At 61.8% G+C, this 14,632-nt stretch overlaps 2 protein-coding genes across 7 annotated transcripts in view; both read left to right on the top strand.

Annotated features, from left to right (window-relative positions):
* LOC308052290 (uncharacterized protein) overlaps positions 1-3,796 on the top strand; it is a 27,206-nt gene extending 23,410 nt beyond the window's left edge. For 3 of the 6 annotated variants that reach the window (XM_080364376.1, XM_080364378.1, XM_080364377.1), the window contains exons 26-27: positions 3,542-3,676; positions 3,766-3,796. In XM_080364376.1, coding sequence (XP_080220502.1) covers positions 3,542-3,676; positions 3,766-3,773 — 143 coding nt within the window. In that variant the 3' untranslated portion in view covers positions 3,774-3,796. The remainder of the gene's footprint in view (positions 1-3,541; positions 3,677-3,765) is intronic. The other 3 variants (XM_080364379.1, XM_080364381.1, XM_080364380.1) reach the window with 2 other exon arrangements.
* A 2,260-nt stretch (positions 3,797-6,056) lies between these two features.
* Positions 6,057-10,386, top strand: LOC308052292 (histone deacetylase 6-like). The gene is made up of 6 exons (XM_080364385.1): positions 6,057-6,246; positions 7,183-7,332; positions 8,088-8,262; positions 9,522-9,915; positions 10,016-10,172; positions 10,256-10,386. Exons 1-4 carry the CDS (start codon positions 6,064-6,066, stop codon positions 9,638-9,640), a joined length of 627 nt encoding a protein of 208 aa, XP_080220511.1. The 5' UTR covers positions 6,057-6,063; the 3' UTR covers positions 9,641-9,915; positions 10,016-10,172; positions 10,256-10,386.
* Positions 10,387-14,632: the final 4,246 nt, after the last annotated feature.

Genomic DNA, 14,632 nt, shown 5'->3' with positions numbered 1-14,632 from the left:
ATGGGGGGGTTATGTGGGGTCTATGGGGGGTACTGGGGGGTTACGGGGGATCTATGGGGGGGCTACAGGGGGTCTATGGGGGGCTACAGAGGGGTCTATGGGGGGTTACAAGGTGTCTATGGGGGGCTATGGGGAGTTACGGGGGGTCTATGGGGGTTACGGGGTGTCTATGGGGGGTTACAGGAGGTCTGTGGGGGTTACGGGGGGTCTATGGGGGGCTATGGGGGGTATATGGGGGGTTACGGGGGGTCTATGGGGGGTTACAGGGGGTCTATGGGGTGGTATGGGGGGTTACGGGGGGTCTATGAGGTGGTATGGGGGGGTCTATGGGAGGTTACGGGGGGTCTATGGGGGGTTTCAGGGGGTCTATGGGGGGTTACGGGGGGTCTGTGGGGGATTAGGGCGTGTCTATGGGGGGCTATGGGAGTTACGGGGGGTCTGTGGGGTGGTACGGGGCGTCTATGGGGGGCTACAGGGGGGTCTATGGGGTGGTATGGGGGTCTATGGGGGCTATGAGGGTCAATGGGGGGTCTATGGGGGTTATGTGGGGTCTATGGGGGGTACTGGGGAGTATATGGAGGTTTACGGGGGGTCTATGGAGGGTTACGGGGTGTCTATGGCGGGCTATGGGGACTTATGGGGTGGTCTATGGGGTGGCACGCGGAGTCCTATGGGGGGTCTATGGGGTGGTACGGGGGGGTCTATGGGGGGGTTATGGGGGGTCTATGGGGGGGGTTACGGGGGGTCTATGGGAGGTTACGAGGGGTCTGTGGGGGTTATGAGACGTCTATGGGGTGGTATGGGGCATTATGGGGCGTCTATGGGGGAGTTACGGGGGGTCTATGGGGGGTTTCGGGGGGTCTATGGGGGGGGTTATGGGGGGTCTATGGGGGGTTTCGGGGGGTCTATGGGGGGGTTACGGGAGGTCTATGAGGTGGCATGGGGGTCTATGGGGGGGTTACAGGGGGGTCTATGGGGGGTTACGGGGGGGTCTGTGGAGGATTATGGGGGGTCTATGGGGTGGTACGGGGGGGTCCTGTGGGGGGTTATGGGGGGGTCTGTGGGGGGTTACAGGGGGTCTATGGGGGGTTATGGGGGGGTCTACGGGGGGTTACAGGGGGGTCTGTGGGGGGCTACAGGGGGTCTATGGGGGGTTACGGGGGGGGTCTATGGGGGGTTACAGGGGGTCTATGGGGGGTTACGGGGGGGTCTATGGGGTGGTACGGGGGGTTATGGGGTGGTACGAGGGGTGTATGGGGGGTTATGGGGGGTCTATGGAGTGGCTCACAGGGTCTGTGGGGGGGTCTATGGGGGGGTTACAGGGGGGTCTATGGGGGGCTATGGGGGGTCTGTGGGGTGTTAGAAGGGGTCTATGGGGGTTATTGGGGGTTGTTGGGTGTTGTGAATCCTATAGAGTTTCACAAGGTTCTATGGGGCGTTGGGAGGTTCTATGGGGTGCCAAAGGCTTCTATAGAGTGTTACAGGGCTCTATAGGGTGTTATAGGGCTCTATGGGGGTTATTGGGGTGTTATGGGGTTATTGGGGATTATTGGGGTGTTATGGGCGTTACTGGGATTATTTGAGTTATTGGTGGTTATGGGGGTTATTGGGTGTCATGAGGGGTCTATGGGGTGTTGTGAGTCCTGTGGTGCCTCACAAGGTTCTATAGGGTGTTGAAGAGGTTCTATGGGATGTTATAGAGCCTTGTAGGGTGTTATAGATCTCTATAGGGTGTTATAGGGTCTATAGGGCTTTATTGGGGTGTTATGGGGGTTCTGGGGTGTTCTGGAGGTTATTGGGTGTCATGAGGGGTCTATGGGGTGTTGTGAGTCCTATAGAGTTTAACAAGATTCTATAGACCCCCAAATTCTCCCCCTGTGACCCCATTTCACTCCAGTCACCATTTTATCCCCCCTTCACCCCCATATCCCCCCCCGGCCGCCATTTTGTCTCCCCACAGCCACCATCTTGTCTCCCCCAAACCCCATGTTCCCCCCCCAAAGCCCATTTTTCCCCTTCAAACTCCATTATTCCCCCCAAACCCCCCAATTTCTACCCACCCCCACCTCCCCTGACCCCCATTTCCCCCCCAGTCACCATTTTATCCCCCCTTCACCCCCATATCCCCCCCGGCCGCCATTTTGTCTCCCCACAGCCGCCATCTTGTCTCCCCTCAAACCCCATTCCCCCCCCCAAACCCCCATTTTTCCCCCCCAAAACCCATTTTTTCCCCAAAAACACCCCCAATATTCCCCCCCCAAACCCCCCAACTCCCCCCCCCCCGACCCCCATTTCCCCCCCAGTCACATTTTATCCCCCTTCACCCCCATAACCCCCCCGGCCGCCATTTTGTCTCCCCACAGCCGCCATCTTGTCTCCCCTCAAACCCCATTTTTCCCCCCAAACCCCATTTTTTCCCCCCAAACCCCATTTTTTCCCCCCCAAACCCCCCAATATTCCCCCCCCAGCCCCCAACTCCCCCCCCCCGACCCCCATTTTCCCCCAGGTCACCATTTTGTCCCCCCTTCACCCCCATATCCCCCCCGGCCGCATTTTGTCTCCCCACAGCCGCCATCTTGTCTCCCCTCAAACCCCATTTCCCCCCCCCAAACCCCCCATTTCCCCCTCCCCAACTCCCATTTTTTCCCCCCCCAAACCCCCCAATATTCCCCCCCCAGCCCCCCAACTCCCCCCCCCCCCCCGACCCCCATTTCCCCCCCAGTCACCATTTTATCCCCTCTTCACCCCCATATCCCCCCCGCCGCCATTTTGTCTCCCCACAGCCGCCATCTTGTCTCCCCTCAAACCCCATTTCCCCCCCCCAAACCCCCATTTCCCCCCCCCCAATCCCCATTTTTTCCCCCCCAAACCCCCCAATATTCCCCCCCCTAGCCCCACCAACTACCCCCCCCCCCGACCCCCATTTCCCCCCCAGTCACCATTTTATCCCCCCTTCACCCCCATATCCCCCCCGGCCGCCATTTTGTCTCCCCACAGCCGCCATCTTGTCTCCCCTCAAAACCCATTCCCCCCCCCAAACCCCCATTTTTCCCCCCAAACCCCATTATCCCCCCCAAACCCCCCAATTTCTACCCACCCCCACCTCCCCTGACCCCCCATTATCCCCCTCAGTCACCATTTTATCCCCCCCTTCACCCCCATATCCCCCCCCGGCCGCCATTTTGTCTCCCCACAGCCGCCATCTTGTCTCCCCAAAACCCCATTTTTCCCCCCCAAACCCCCATTTTTCCCCCCCCAAACCCCATTATTCCCCCCCAAACCCCCCAATTTCTACCCACCTCCACCTCCCCTGACCCCCCATTATCCCCCCAGTCACCATTTTATCCCCCCTTCACCCCCATATCCCCCCCCGGCCGCCATTTTGTCTCCCCACAGCCGCCATCTTGTCTCCCCTCAAACCCCATTTCCCCCCCAAAACCCCCATTTTTCCCCCTCAACCCCCATTTTTTCCCCCCAAACCCCCCAATTTCCCCCCCAGCCCCCCAACTCCCCCCCTGACCCCCATTTCCCCCCTTTGCAGGTGCAGAACGCCCTGGCCGTGGTTCGCCCCCCCGGCCACCACGCCGGCCCCGGCTCGGCCGGCGGCTTCTGCCTCTTCAACAACGTGGCCGTGGCCGCTCGGCACGGGCAGCGCCGGGCGGGGGGGCGACCTCAGGTACCCCCCAAACCCCCACAGCCCCCCAAAACCCCGGGGGGGGTCCCCAAAACCCCCCCCTCAATTCACCCCCCCCCCCCCCCCACCAGGGTGCTGATCCTGGACTGGACGTTCACCATGGAAACGGCACCCAGGAGATTTTTGAGGACAGATCCCAGGTTTTTGGGGGTTTTGGGGTGCTGGGGGGTCAATGGGGGTCAATGGGGGATCCTGTGGGGTTTTGCGGTGCTGGTGGGGTCAATGGGGGGTCAATGGGGGTTATGGGTGTCAATGGGGGATCCTGTGGGTTTTAGGGTCCTGGGGGGGTCAATGGGTGCCAATGGGGGTTATGGGTGTCAATGGGGGGTCCTGTGGGTTTTGGGGTGCTGGGGGGTCAGTGGGGGTCACTGGGTGCCAATGAGGGGTCCTGTGGGTTTTGGGGTGCTGGGGGGTCAATGGGGATTATGAGTGTCAATGGGGGGTCCTGTGGGTCTTGGGGTGCTGAGGGGGTCAATGGGGGTTATGGGTGTCAATGGGGGAGTCCTGTGGGTTTTGGGGTGCTGGGGGGTCACTGGGTGTCAATGGGGGGTCCTGTGGGTTTTGGGGTGTTGGGGGGTCACTGGGTGTCAATGGGGGTTATGGGTGTCAATGGGGGGTCCAGTGGGTTTTGGGGTGCTGGGGGGTCAATGGGTGTCAATGGGGGTTATGGGTGTCAATGGGGGGTCCTGTGGGTTTTGGGGTCCTGGGGGGGGTCAATGGGGGTCAATGGGGGTTATGGGTGTCAATGGGGGGTCCTGTGGGTTTTGGGGTGCTGGAGGGTCAAGGGGGGTCACTGGATATCAATGGGGGTTATGGGTGTCAATGGGGGGTCTTGTGGGATTTGGAGTGCTGGGGGGTCAATGGGGGTCAATGGATGTCAATGGGTGTCAGTGGGGGTTATGGGTGTCAATGGGGTGTCCTGTGGGTTTTGGGGTCCTGGGGGGTCAATGGGTGCCAATGGGGGTTATGGGTGTCAATGGGGGGTTCTGTGGGTTTTGGGGTGCTAGGGGGTCAATCAGGTCAATGGGGTGCCAATGGGGGGTCCTGTGGGTTTTGGGGTGCTGGGGTGTCAATGGGTGTCAATGGGGGTTATGGGGGTCAATGGGGGGTGCTGTGGGTTTTGGGGTGCTGGGGGGTCAATGGGGGTCAATGGGGGTTATGGGTGTCAATGGGGGGGTCCTGTGGGTTTTGGGGTCCTGGGGGGGTCAATGGGGGTCAATGGGGGCTATGGGTGTCAATGGGGTGTCCTGTGGGTTTTGGGGGTGCTGGGGGGTCAATGGGGGCTATGGGTGTCAATGGGGGGTCCTGTGGGTTTTGGGGTGCTGGGGGGGTCACTGGGTGTCAATGGGGGGTCCTGTGGGTTTTGGGGGTGCTGGGGGGGTCAATGGAGGTCAATGGAGGTTATGGGTGTCAATGGGGGGTCCTGTGGGTTTTGGGGTGCTGGGGGGTCACTGGGTGTCAGTGGGGGTTATGGGTGTCAATGGGGTGTCCTGTGGGTTTTGGGGTGCTGGGGGGTCAATGGGTGTCAATGGGGGGTTATGGGTGTCAGTGGGGGGTCCTGTGGGTTTTGGGGTGCTGGGGGGGTCAATGGAGGTCAATGGAGGTTATGGGTGTCAATGGGGGGTCCTGTGGGTTTTGGGGTGCTGGGGGGTCAATGGGTGTCAATGGGGGGTTATGGGTGTCAGTGGGGGGTCCTGTGGGTTTTGGGGTGCTGGGGGGGTCAATGGAGGTCAATGGAGGTTATGTGTGTCAATGGGGGGTCCTGTGGGTTTTGGGGTGCTGGGAGATCAATGGGGGTTATGGGTGTCAATGGTGGGTTATGGGTGTCAATTGGGGGTCCTGTGGGTTTTGGGGGTGCTGGGAGGTCAATGGGGGTCAATGGGGGGTCCTGTGGGTTTTGGGGGTGCTGGGGGGTCAATGGGTGTCAATGGGGGGTCCTGTGGGTTTTGGGGTGCTGGGGGGTCAATGGGTGTTATGGGTGCCAATGGGGGCTCCTGTGGGTTTTGGGGGGTCAATGGCGGGTCATTGGGTGTCATGGGGGTTATGGGTGTCAATGAGGGGTCCAGTGGGTTTTGGGGTGCTGGGGGGGTCATTGGGGAGTCAATGGGGGTTATGGGCATCAATGGGGGGTCCTGTGGGTTTTGGGGTGCTGGGGGGTCAATGGGGGTCCTGTGGGTTTTGGGGTGCTGGGGGGGGGTCCCTGTATATTTTGGGGTGCTGGAGGGGGGCTCAGTGTATACTTTGGGTGCTCTAGGGGGGTCAGTGTATATTTTGGGGTTCAGGGGGGGTCAGTGTATATTTTGGGGTGCTGGGGGTGTCAGTGTATATTTTGGGGTGCCCGACCCCCCCGTTTCCGCAGTGTCCTGTACATGTCCCTGCACCGGCACGACGGCTCCTTCTTCCCGGGGGGCCGGGGGGGGTCCCCGAGGCGGCGCGGCCCGGGGGGGGGCGGCAGCGGCTTCACCCTCAACGTGGGCTGGGGGGGCCCCCGCGCCGGGGACCCCGAGTACCTGGCGGCCATGACCCGGCTGGTGCTGCCCGTGGGCCTGCAGGTGCGGCCCGGACGCCTGGGTCCCTTTGGGGGGGGTGGGGGGGGTGTTGCCCGGACGCCTGGGTCCCTTTTTGGGGGGGTACAGGGGGGTACCCGGATGCCTGGGTCCCTTTGGGGGGGGGTGCGGGGGGGGGTTGCCCGGATGCCTGGGTCCCTTTGAGGGGGGTAGGGGGAATTGCCTGGGTCCCTTCTTGGGGGGTACAAGGGGGTACCCGGATGCCTGGGTCCCTTTTTGGGGGTAGTGGGGGGGGGGTTGCCCGGACACCTGGGTCCCTTTGAGGGGGAGTGGGGGGGGTTGCCCGGACGCCTGGGTCCCTTTTTAGGGGTGGCGGGGGGGGGGTTGCCCGAACCCCTGGGTCCCTTTTTATGGGAGTTGAGGGGGGGGTTGCCCGGACGCCCTGGGTCCCTTTTTATGGGGGTGTGGGGGGGTTGCCCGGATGCCTGGGTCCCTTTTTATGGGGGTGGGGGGGGGGGTTGCCCGGATGCCTGGGTCCCTTTGGGGGGGACTGGGAGGGCGTTGCCCGGACGCCTGGGTCCCTTTGGGAGGTGATGGGGGGGGGGGTGCCCGGATGCCTGGGTCCCTTTTTAGGGGGGGTGGGGGGTTGCCCGGATGCCTGGGTCCCCTATTTGGGGGGTGGGGGGGACTCCTGGAAGCCTGGGTCCCTGGATGCCTGGGTCCCTTGTTGGGGCGGGGAGGGTGTCCCGGACGCCTGGGTCCCCTATATGGGGGGTGAGGGGGATCCTGGACACCTGGGTCCCCTGGACGCCTGGGTCCCCTATTTGGGGTGGGGGGGGTGTCCCAGATGCCTGCGTCCCCCCATTTGGGGGTCATGAACGCCTGGGTCCCCCGAATGCCTGGGTCCCTTGTTGGCGGGGGGTGGGGGGGGGGACAGTCCCGGACGCCTGGGTCCCTCCCGGACGGCCTGGGTCCCCGCAGTTCGCCCCGCAGCTGGTGCTGGTGTCGGCCGGGTTCGACGCGGGCCGGGGGGACCCCCTGGGGGGGTGTCTGGTGTCCCCCCAAACCTTCGGGCTCATGACGCACCTGCTGGGGGCGCTGGCCGGGGGGCGCCTGGTGCTGGTGCTCGAGGTCAGCGGGGATGGGGCATGCCGGGGTCCCTTGGGGGCGGGGGGTCCTGGGGCGGGGGATTTGGGGGCATTCCGAGGTCCCTGGGGGGCGGGTTGGGGGTCCTGGGGGGAGGATTTGGGGGCATTCCGGGGTCTCTGGTGGGAGTTGGGGGGTCCTGGGGGGGGGGGATTTGGGGGGCGTTTTGGGGTCCCCGGGGGGGGGTTGGTGGGGGTCCTGGGGGAGGATTTCGGGGCATTCCGGGGTCCCTGGTGGGGGGGATTTGGGGGCATTCCGGGGTCCCCGGTGGGGGTTGGGGGTCCTGGGGAGGGGGATTTGGGGGCATTCCGGGGTCCCCAGGGTCGGGTTGGGGGTCCCTGGCGGGGGCGGATGTGGGGGTGTTTTGGGGTCCCTGGGGGGATTTGGGGGCATTCCGGGGTCCCCGGGTGGGGGGTTGGGGGTCCCCTGGTAGGGGGGAGATTTGGGGGCATTCTGGGGTCCCTGGGAGGGGGGTTTGGGGGCATTCCAGGGTCCCCTGGGGGGAGGTTGGGGGTCCTGGGGGGGGGGCAGATTTGGGGGGATTTTGGGGTAATTTGGGGGGATTTGGGGGGGGATTTGGGGTCCCTGGAGGGGTGGAATTTGGGGTCTCTATTTTGGGGGTGGGGGGGATTTGGGGATCTCTCTTTGGGGATGTTGGGGTCCCTGGTCGGGGCGGGGGGGTGTTTGGGGGTGTCCGGACGCCTGGGTCCCGCGGGTGTTAACTTGGGGGGTGTCCTCAGGGCGGGTACAACCTGGGGGTGACGGCGGAGGGGGCGGGGCAGTGTCTGGGGGTGCTCTTGGGGGCCCCCCCCGGCGCTGCCCCCCCCCCCGGAACCCCCCAACCCGCGGCTCTGGGGGCGCTGGAGCGAACGCGGCGCCTCCTGCAGGGGACATGGAGCTGCCTGCGCCTGCCCGGTGAGCCACAAACACCCCAAAACACCCCGAAACACCCTGAAAACACCCCAAAAACACCTCAAAACACCCAAAAACACCCCAAAAACACCCCAAAACCACCCAAAACACCCCAAAACCACCCAAAACAGGACCCTGAACCCCCAAAAACGGGACCCGCAATTACCCTAAGAAGGGCACCCCAAACACCACCCAAAAATGGACCCCAAAACCCCCAAAAATGGGACCCCAAACACCCCAAAAATGGACCCCAAAGTCCCAAAAAGGGACCCCAAAAACCCCCAAAACAGGATCCCAAACACCCCTAAAAAAGAGACCCCCAAAACCCCCCAAAAACGGGACCCCAAAACCCCTGAAAATGGACCCCCAAAACCCCCAAAAATGGGACTCCAAGAACCCTAAGAATGGGACCCCAAACACCCCAAAAATGGACCCCAAAACCCCCAAAAATGGACCCCCAAAAGTCCCAAAAATGGGACCCCCAAACCCCCCAGAAATGTGACCTGAAAAACCCCCCAAATTGGGACCCCCAAAACGCCCAAAATGTGACCTGAAAAACCCCCCAAAATGGGACCCCCCAAAACCCCCAAAATGGGACCCCAAAACCCCCAAAAACGGGACCCCCAATTATCCTAAGAATGGGACCCCAAAAATCCCAAAAAGGGACCCCAAAACAGGATCCCAAACATCCTAAAAAAGGGACCCCAAACCCCCCCAAAAATGGGACCCCAAAACCCCCCAAAAATGGACCCCAAAACCCCCATAAAGGGACCCCAAACCCCCAAAAACAGGACTCCAAAACCCCCATAAAGGGACCCAGAAAGTCCCAAAAATGGGACCTCGAAACCCCCAAAAAAACCCAAAATGGGACCCCCAAACCCCCCAAATGGGACCCCCAAACACCCCAAAAATGTGACCCCAAACCCCTAGAAACGGGACCTGAAAATCCCCCCAAAATGGGACCCCAAAACTCCCAAAATGGAACCCCGAACCCCAAAAACGGGAACCCCGAACCCCCAAAAATGAGACCCAAACCCTCCCCTCCCAGACCCCTAAAAACGAGACCCCACACCCCCCCCAAAAAAATGGGACCCCCCCCCCCCCAAACCCCCCAGAAATGGTACCACAAACACCTCAAAATGAGACTCCCCCCCCCCCCCCAATCTCCTTGGGACCCCCAAAACAGGACCCTAAACCCCCCAAAAGCCCCAAAATTGGACCCAAACCCCTTCCAACCCCCCCCCCCCCCTTATTCCCCACAGCGCCCCCGCCTGAGCCCCCCCCCGAGGAGCCCGATGATGATGTCACGCGTCCCGCTGCTGACGTCACGGGGGGATCCCCCCACCCCCCTGGACGCCGTTTTTGCGGCTGGAACGGCTGAGCCTGGGGGCGGAGCCTCGTCCGGGCTACGCCCAGGGGGCGGAGGACCAATCACACCACGCCACGGGGCGGAGGATCAATCAGACCACGCCCATGGGGCGGAGCAACAATCAGACCACGCCCCGGGGGCGGAGCCCGCAGTCACCGCCCAGGGGGCGGAGTCGGCACTCGACACCGCCCAGGGGGCGGAGCTTCTAACTGACACCGCCCAGGGGGCGGAGCTTCCGTCCGGCTCCGCCCCCTGGGCGCTGTTGTGAGGAGGAGGAGCTGGAGGACGTGAGTAGGCAGGGCTTGGGGGGGGGGGGGGGGGGGGGGGGGGGGGAAGCGGCTCCCCCGAACGCCTGGGTCCCCACGCGTGGCTCCTCCCGCCCCACAGGGGGTGCTGTTCGCCCGTCACCCCCCCTGCGCGACTGTCCCCACGTGGGTGCCGTGGCTCCGCCCCCCGGGTGGGCGTGTCCTGCGGGAGCCCCGCCCACCCTGCGGGGTCTGCGGGAGCCGGCGGGGAAAACTGGCTGTGCCTGAGCTGCTACCAGGTTGAGGACCCCAAATCACCCCCAATTGCCCCAAAAACACCCCGATTCGCCCCAAAATAACACCCCCCTGACCCCCCCGCAAGGTGCTGTGCGGGCGCTATGTGGGGGGGCACATGGAGGAGCACGGGGGGGGCCCAGGGACACCCCCTGGTGCTGAGTCTGCGCGACCTGTCCAGCTGGTGCTACCGCTGCGGGGGATACGTGCAGGATGAGGGTGGGGACAATGGGGACAATGCGGGACGTGGGGACAATGGGGGACATGGGGACAATGGGGACAATGGGGGGACAATGGGGGGACGTGGGGACAAGGGGGGACGTGGGGACAATGGGGGATGTGGGGACAATGAGAGACAATGGGGGGACGTGGGGATAATGGGAAACATGGGGACAATGGGGGGACGTGGGGACAACGGGGGACATGGGGACAATGGGGGGACGTGGGGACACTTGGGGGACATAGGGACAATGGGGGACATGGGGGACAGTGGGGGGACGTGGGGACAATGGGGGACATGGGGACAATGGGGGGGGCATGGGAAATAATGGGGGGGAAATGGGGACATGGAGGAACCACTGAGAAATGGAGGGGGATATTGGGGGTCAACCACTGGGAAATGGGGGGGGACATGGGGTGAACCATTGTGGAATTGGGGGGGGGGGGGCGGTATTGAGGTGAACCATATGGGGGAGACATGGAGTGAACCACTGGGGAATAGGGGGGACATGGGGTTGAACCACTACGAAATGGGGTGGGAATATTGGGGTGAACCATTGAGAACTGGGTGGGGGGGGAATATTGGGGTGAACCATTGAGAACTGGGGGTGGGGAATATTGGGGTGAACCATTGAGAACTGTGGGGGGAATATTGGGGTGAACCATTGAGAACTGAGGGGAGGGGAATATTGGGGTGAACCATGAGGGAATGGGGGACATGGGGTGAACCCCCAGGAAAGGGGGGGACATAGGGTGAACCATTGGGAAATGGGAGGGGTGTGACACATTGGGGTGAACCATTGAGAAATGGGGGGGGGAGGGACATTGGGGGTGAACCATGAGAAATGGCGGGGGGGGAACATTGGGGTAAACCATTGAGAAATGGGGGAGAATATTGGGGTGAACCATGAGAAATGGGGGGGGACATTGGAGTGAACCATTGAGAACTCGGGGGGGGAACATTGGGGTAAACCCATGAGAAATGGGGAGTAGGGGACACATTGGGGTAAACCATTGAGGAACTGGGGGGGGGAACATGGGGGTGAACCACTTGGGGGGAACCATTGGGGAGTGGGGGGACACTGGGGTGAACCATTGAAGAATAGGGGGGGGGAATATTGGGTTGAACCATTAGGGGAACAGGGGGGGTGGCATTGGGATGAACCATTCTGGAAATGGGGGGGGGAACAAGCAATGATTTTGGGGTACCCCCAGGTCCTGCTCCCCGCCAAGACCCTCGTTTACCGCCTCAAATTCGGCACCGACCCCCCCACCCTCTCCTGTGACCCCCAAAACCACCCACCTCTCTTAAAGGGCTACACACGTGCCAACGCCCCCCCCCAGAATCACCAGCATCCCCAAACCCCCCCCCCGGGCTCCAGGCTGGGCCGGACCCACATGGGGGGGCAGAGAAAGGGGGGGGGACACCCCCAAATAACACAAAACCCGCGGCACGAGGGGGGCGATTTTCACCCCCCCAACCCCCTTTTGGAGCGTTTTTTGTAACAACCGAGACACGAAATAAAAGCGCAAAGTTGTGATTTTTGGGTGATTTTTTGGGGGGCCCTGGGGGGGTTTTGGGGGGTCAGAAATCGTCCTCGTCGCAGATGTCGAGGAAAACGTCAAAAGCCTCGCGGTTGCAGTTCCCGTCGGGGCTGAACACGTATTTGTGGAACGTCCCATCGACGCACACGGCTGGGGGGGGGACGGGGGGGGTTTAATAACGATGTGGGGGGGTGTATTTGGGGGGAATCAATGGGGGGGGGTTGTTACTCACCCACCACAGAGCTGGGGCTGCGCCCCCCCCGTCCGAAGGCGCAAATGGACGCGGGCCTCGGGGGGGAGGGGGAAGGTGGCCAGAGACCATTGAGACTCCACGTAGGGACCCAAAACCGGCCCCACCTTCCCCCACCCCGCGCCAGCCTGGGGGGGGGACAGAGGGGTCACAAGGATTTGGGGACCCCCCCACACTTTTTGGGGACCCCCCCACTTCTTGGGGACACCCCCCTCTTTGGAGACCCCCCCGTATTTTGTGATTCCCCCCCCATTTTAAGGCAAACACCCCCATTTTGCCACCTCCCCCCCTCACACACCCCACTTGGTATCTCCCACATGCGCACCCACTTGGCCCAGTCGGGGGGGGGGGACAAAGAGGGTCACAAAGGTTTAGGGACCCCCCCCCACACTTTTTGGGGACCCCCACACTTCTTGGGGACACCCCCCCTTTGGGAACACCCCCCTATTTTGTGATCCCCCCCCTCCCTTTTAAGGCGACACCTCCATTTTGCCACCTCCCCCCCCTCACACCCCACTTGGTATCTCCCCCCTATTTTAGGGTCCCCCCTCATTTTAAGATCTCCATTTTAGGGTCACCCCCATTTTTGGGGTACCCCCCATTTTAGGGTCGTCCCCCAACCCACTTCATTCCCCCCATTTTTCACCTCTACTTGCCCTTCCCCCCCATTTCCCCCTCCCCCATTTTTGGGGTCCCCCCATTTTGGGGTGTCCCCCCCATTTTTGGGGTCCCCCCCTTCACTCACATTCATCTGCAGTTGAGCCGCATGTCCCACAGCACCAACACTTCCCTCCCCATTTCCAGTGTCCCCCCATTTTTGGGGTGTCCCCCTATAGATTTTGGGGGTCCCCCCATTTTGGGGTGTTCCCTATAGATTTCGGGGTCCCCCATTGACTCCCACAGATCTGCGATTGAGCCACATTGGGAGCACCAACACTTCCTCCCCATTTCCGCGCTGTCCCCCCATTTTCCGCCCCATTTCCCCTCCGTTTTCAGGGTGTTCCCATTATTGGGGTGTCCCCCCGTTTGGGGGGGGTCCCGTTTTGGGGTGCCCCCGTTTTTGGGGCGCCGTGACTCACGCGGAGCGGCGGTTGAGCCGCGTGTCCCCGCAGCGCGAACACGTGCCCGGTGCCCTTGTCGCTGACGGCGCTCAGAAACGCCGAGTCGGGGCTGAACGACAGGCTGGGCGGGGGGGACACACAGAGTTTTGGGGTGACTTTGTGTTTTTGGGGTGTCTGAACTCCCAGCAGGACCCCCAAAACCCCATGAACTCCCTCGCCCCCCCCCTAAACCCACCAGGACCCCCCTGGACCTCCTGAACTCCCCCAGACCCCCCCGAATCCACCAGGATCCCCGAAAACCCCATTGGGGACGCCCCCAAAATGCCCCTGGGACCCTCAAACCCCCTTGGGACCCCCCCAAAAACACCTAAAATGCCCCAGGAACCCCCAAACCCCCTATTTTAGGGTCTATTTCCCTCACTTTTGTGCCTATTTCCCCCGTTTCTGGGCGGATTTTGGCCGTTTCTGGCAGATTTCCTCAATTCCTGGGCAGATTTTGGCCGTTTTTTGGTGTATTTTGGCCGTTTCTGGGTGTATTTTGACCATTTTTTGGCAGATTTCCCCCCGTTTCTGGGCGGATTTCGGCCGTTTCTGGGTGTATTTTGGCCGTTTATGGGCGTATTTTGCCCGTTTCTGGGCAGATTTCGGCCATTTTCTGGGCATATTTTGCTGGTTTCTGGGCGTTTTTTGCTCGTTTCTGGGCGGATTTCGGCCATTTCTGGGCGGATTTTGGCCGTTTCTGGGTGTATTTTGCCCGTTTCTGGGTGTATTTTGGACGGTTTTGGGTGTATTTTGCCCGTTTTTTGGCATATTTTGCCCGTTTCTGGGCGTATTTTGCCCGTTTCTGGGCGTATTTTGGCCGTTTCTGGGTGAATTTTGGCCGTTTTTTGGCGTATTTTGGCCGTTTTTTTGGCGTATTTTGCCCGTTTCTGGGCGTATTTTGCCCGTTTCTGGGCGTATTTTGGCCGTTTCTGGGTGAATTTTGGCCGTTTTTTTGGCGTATTTTGGCCGTTTTTTGGCGTATTTTGGCCGTTTCCGGGCGGTTTCCTCACCAGAAGAGGGTGGCGGGGTCGGTGCCGCGGCGCAGCTCCAGCAGGCGCAGGCGGCTGCGGGTGCAGAAGAGGCGCAGGAGGGTCCGCGCGCCGAGGCCGAGGCCACCAGGGTGCCGGGGGGGGGCTGAGCGACACGCACGTCACCTCCCCCTGGTGGGCGTTGATGGTCACGGGCGCCACCGACGAGCCGCGCTCTGCCACCGACAGGTCCTGCAACCAGTATGGACCAGTATAGACCAGTATGGATCAGTATAAATCAGTATGGACCAGCATGGACCACCGTACAGGCCAATAACCAACAGTGACCCCCGCTCCGACACCGACAGGTCCTGGAACCA

Source organism: Nesoenas mayeri (genome assembly GCF_963082525.1).
Source record: "Nesoenas mayeri genome assembly, contig: SCAFFOLD_112, whole genome shotgun sequence".
Taxonomy (NCBI): Eukaryota; Metazoa; Chordata; class Aves; order Columbiformes; family Columbidae; genus Nesoenas; species Nesoenas mayeri.
Note: the sequence above shows the minus strand (reverse complement) of the source record. Positions and strands in the feature narration are given on the sequence as shown.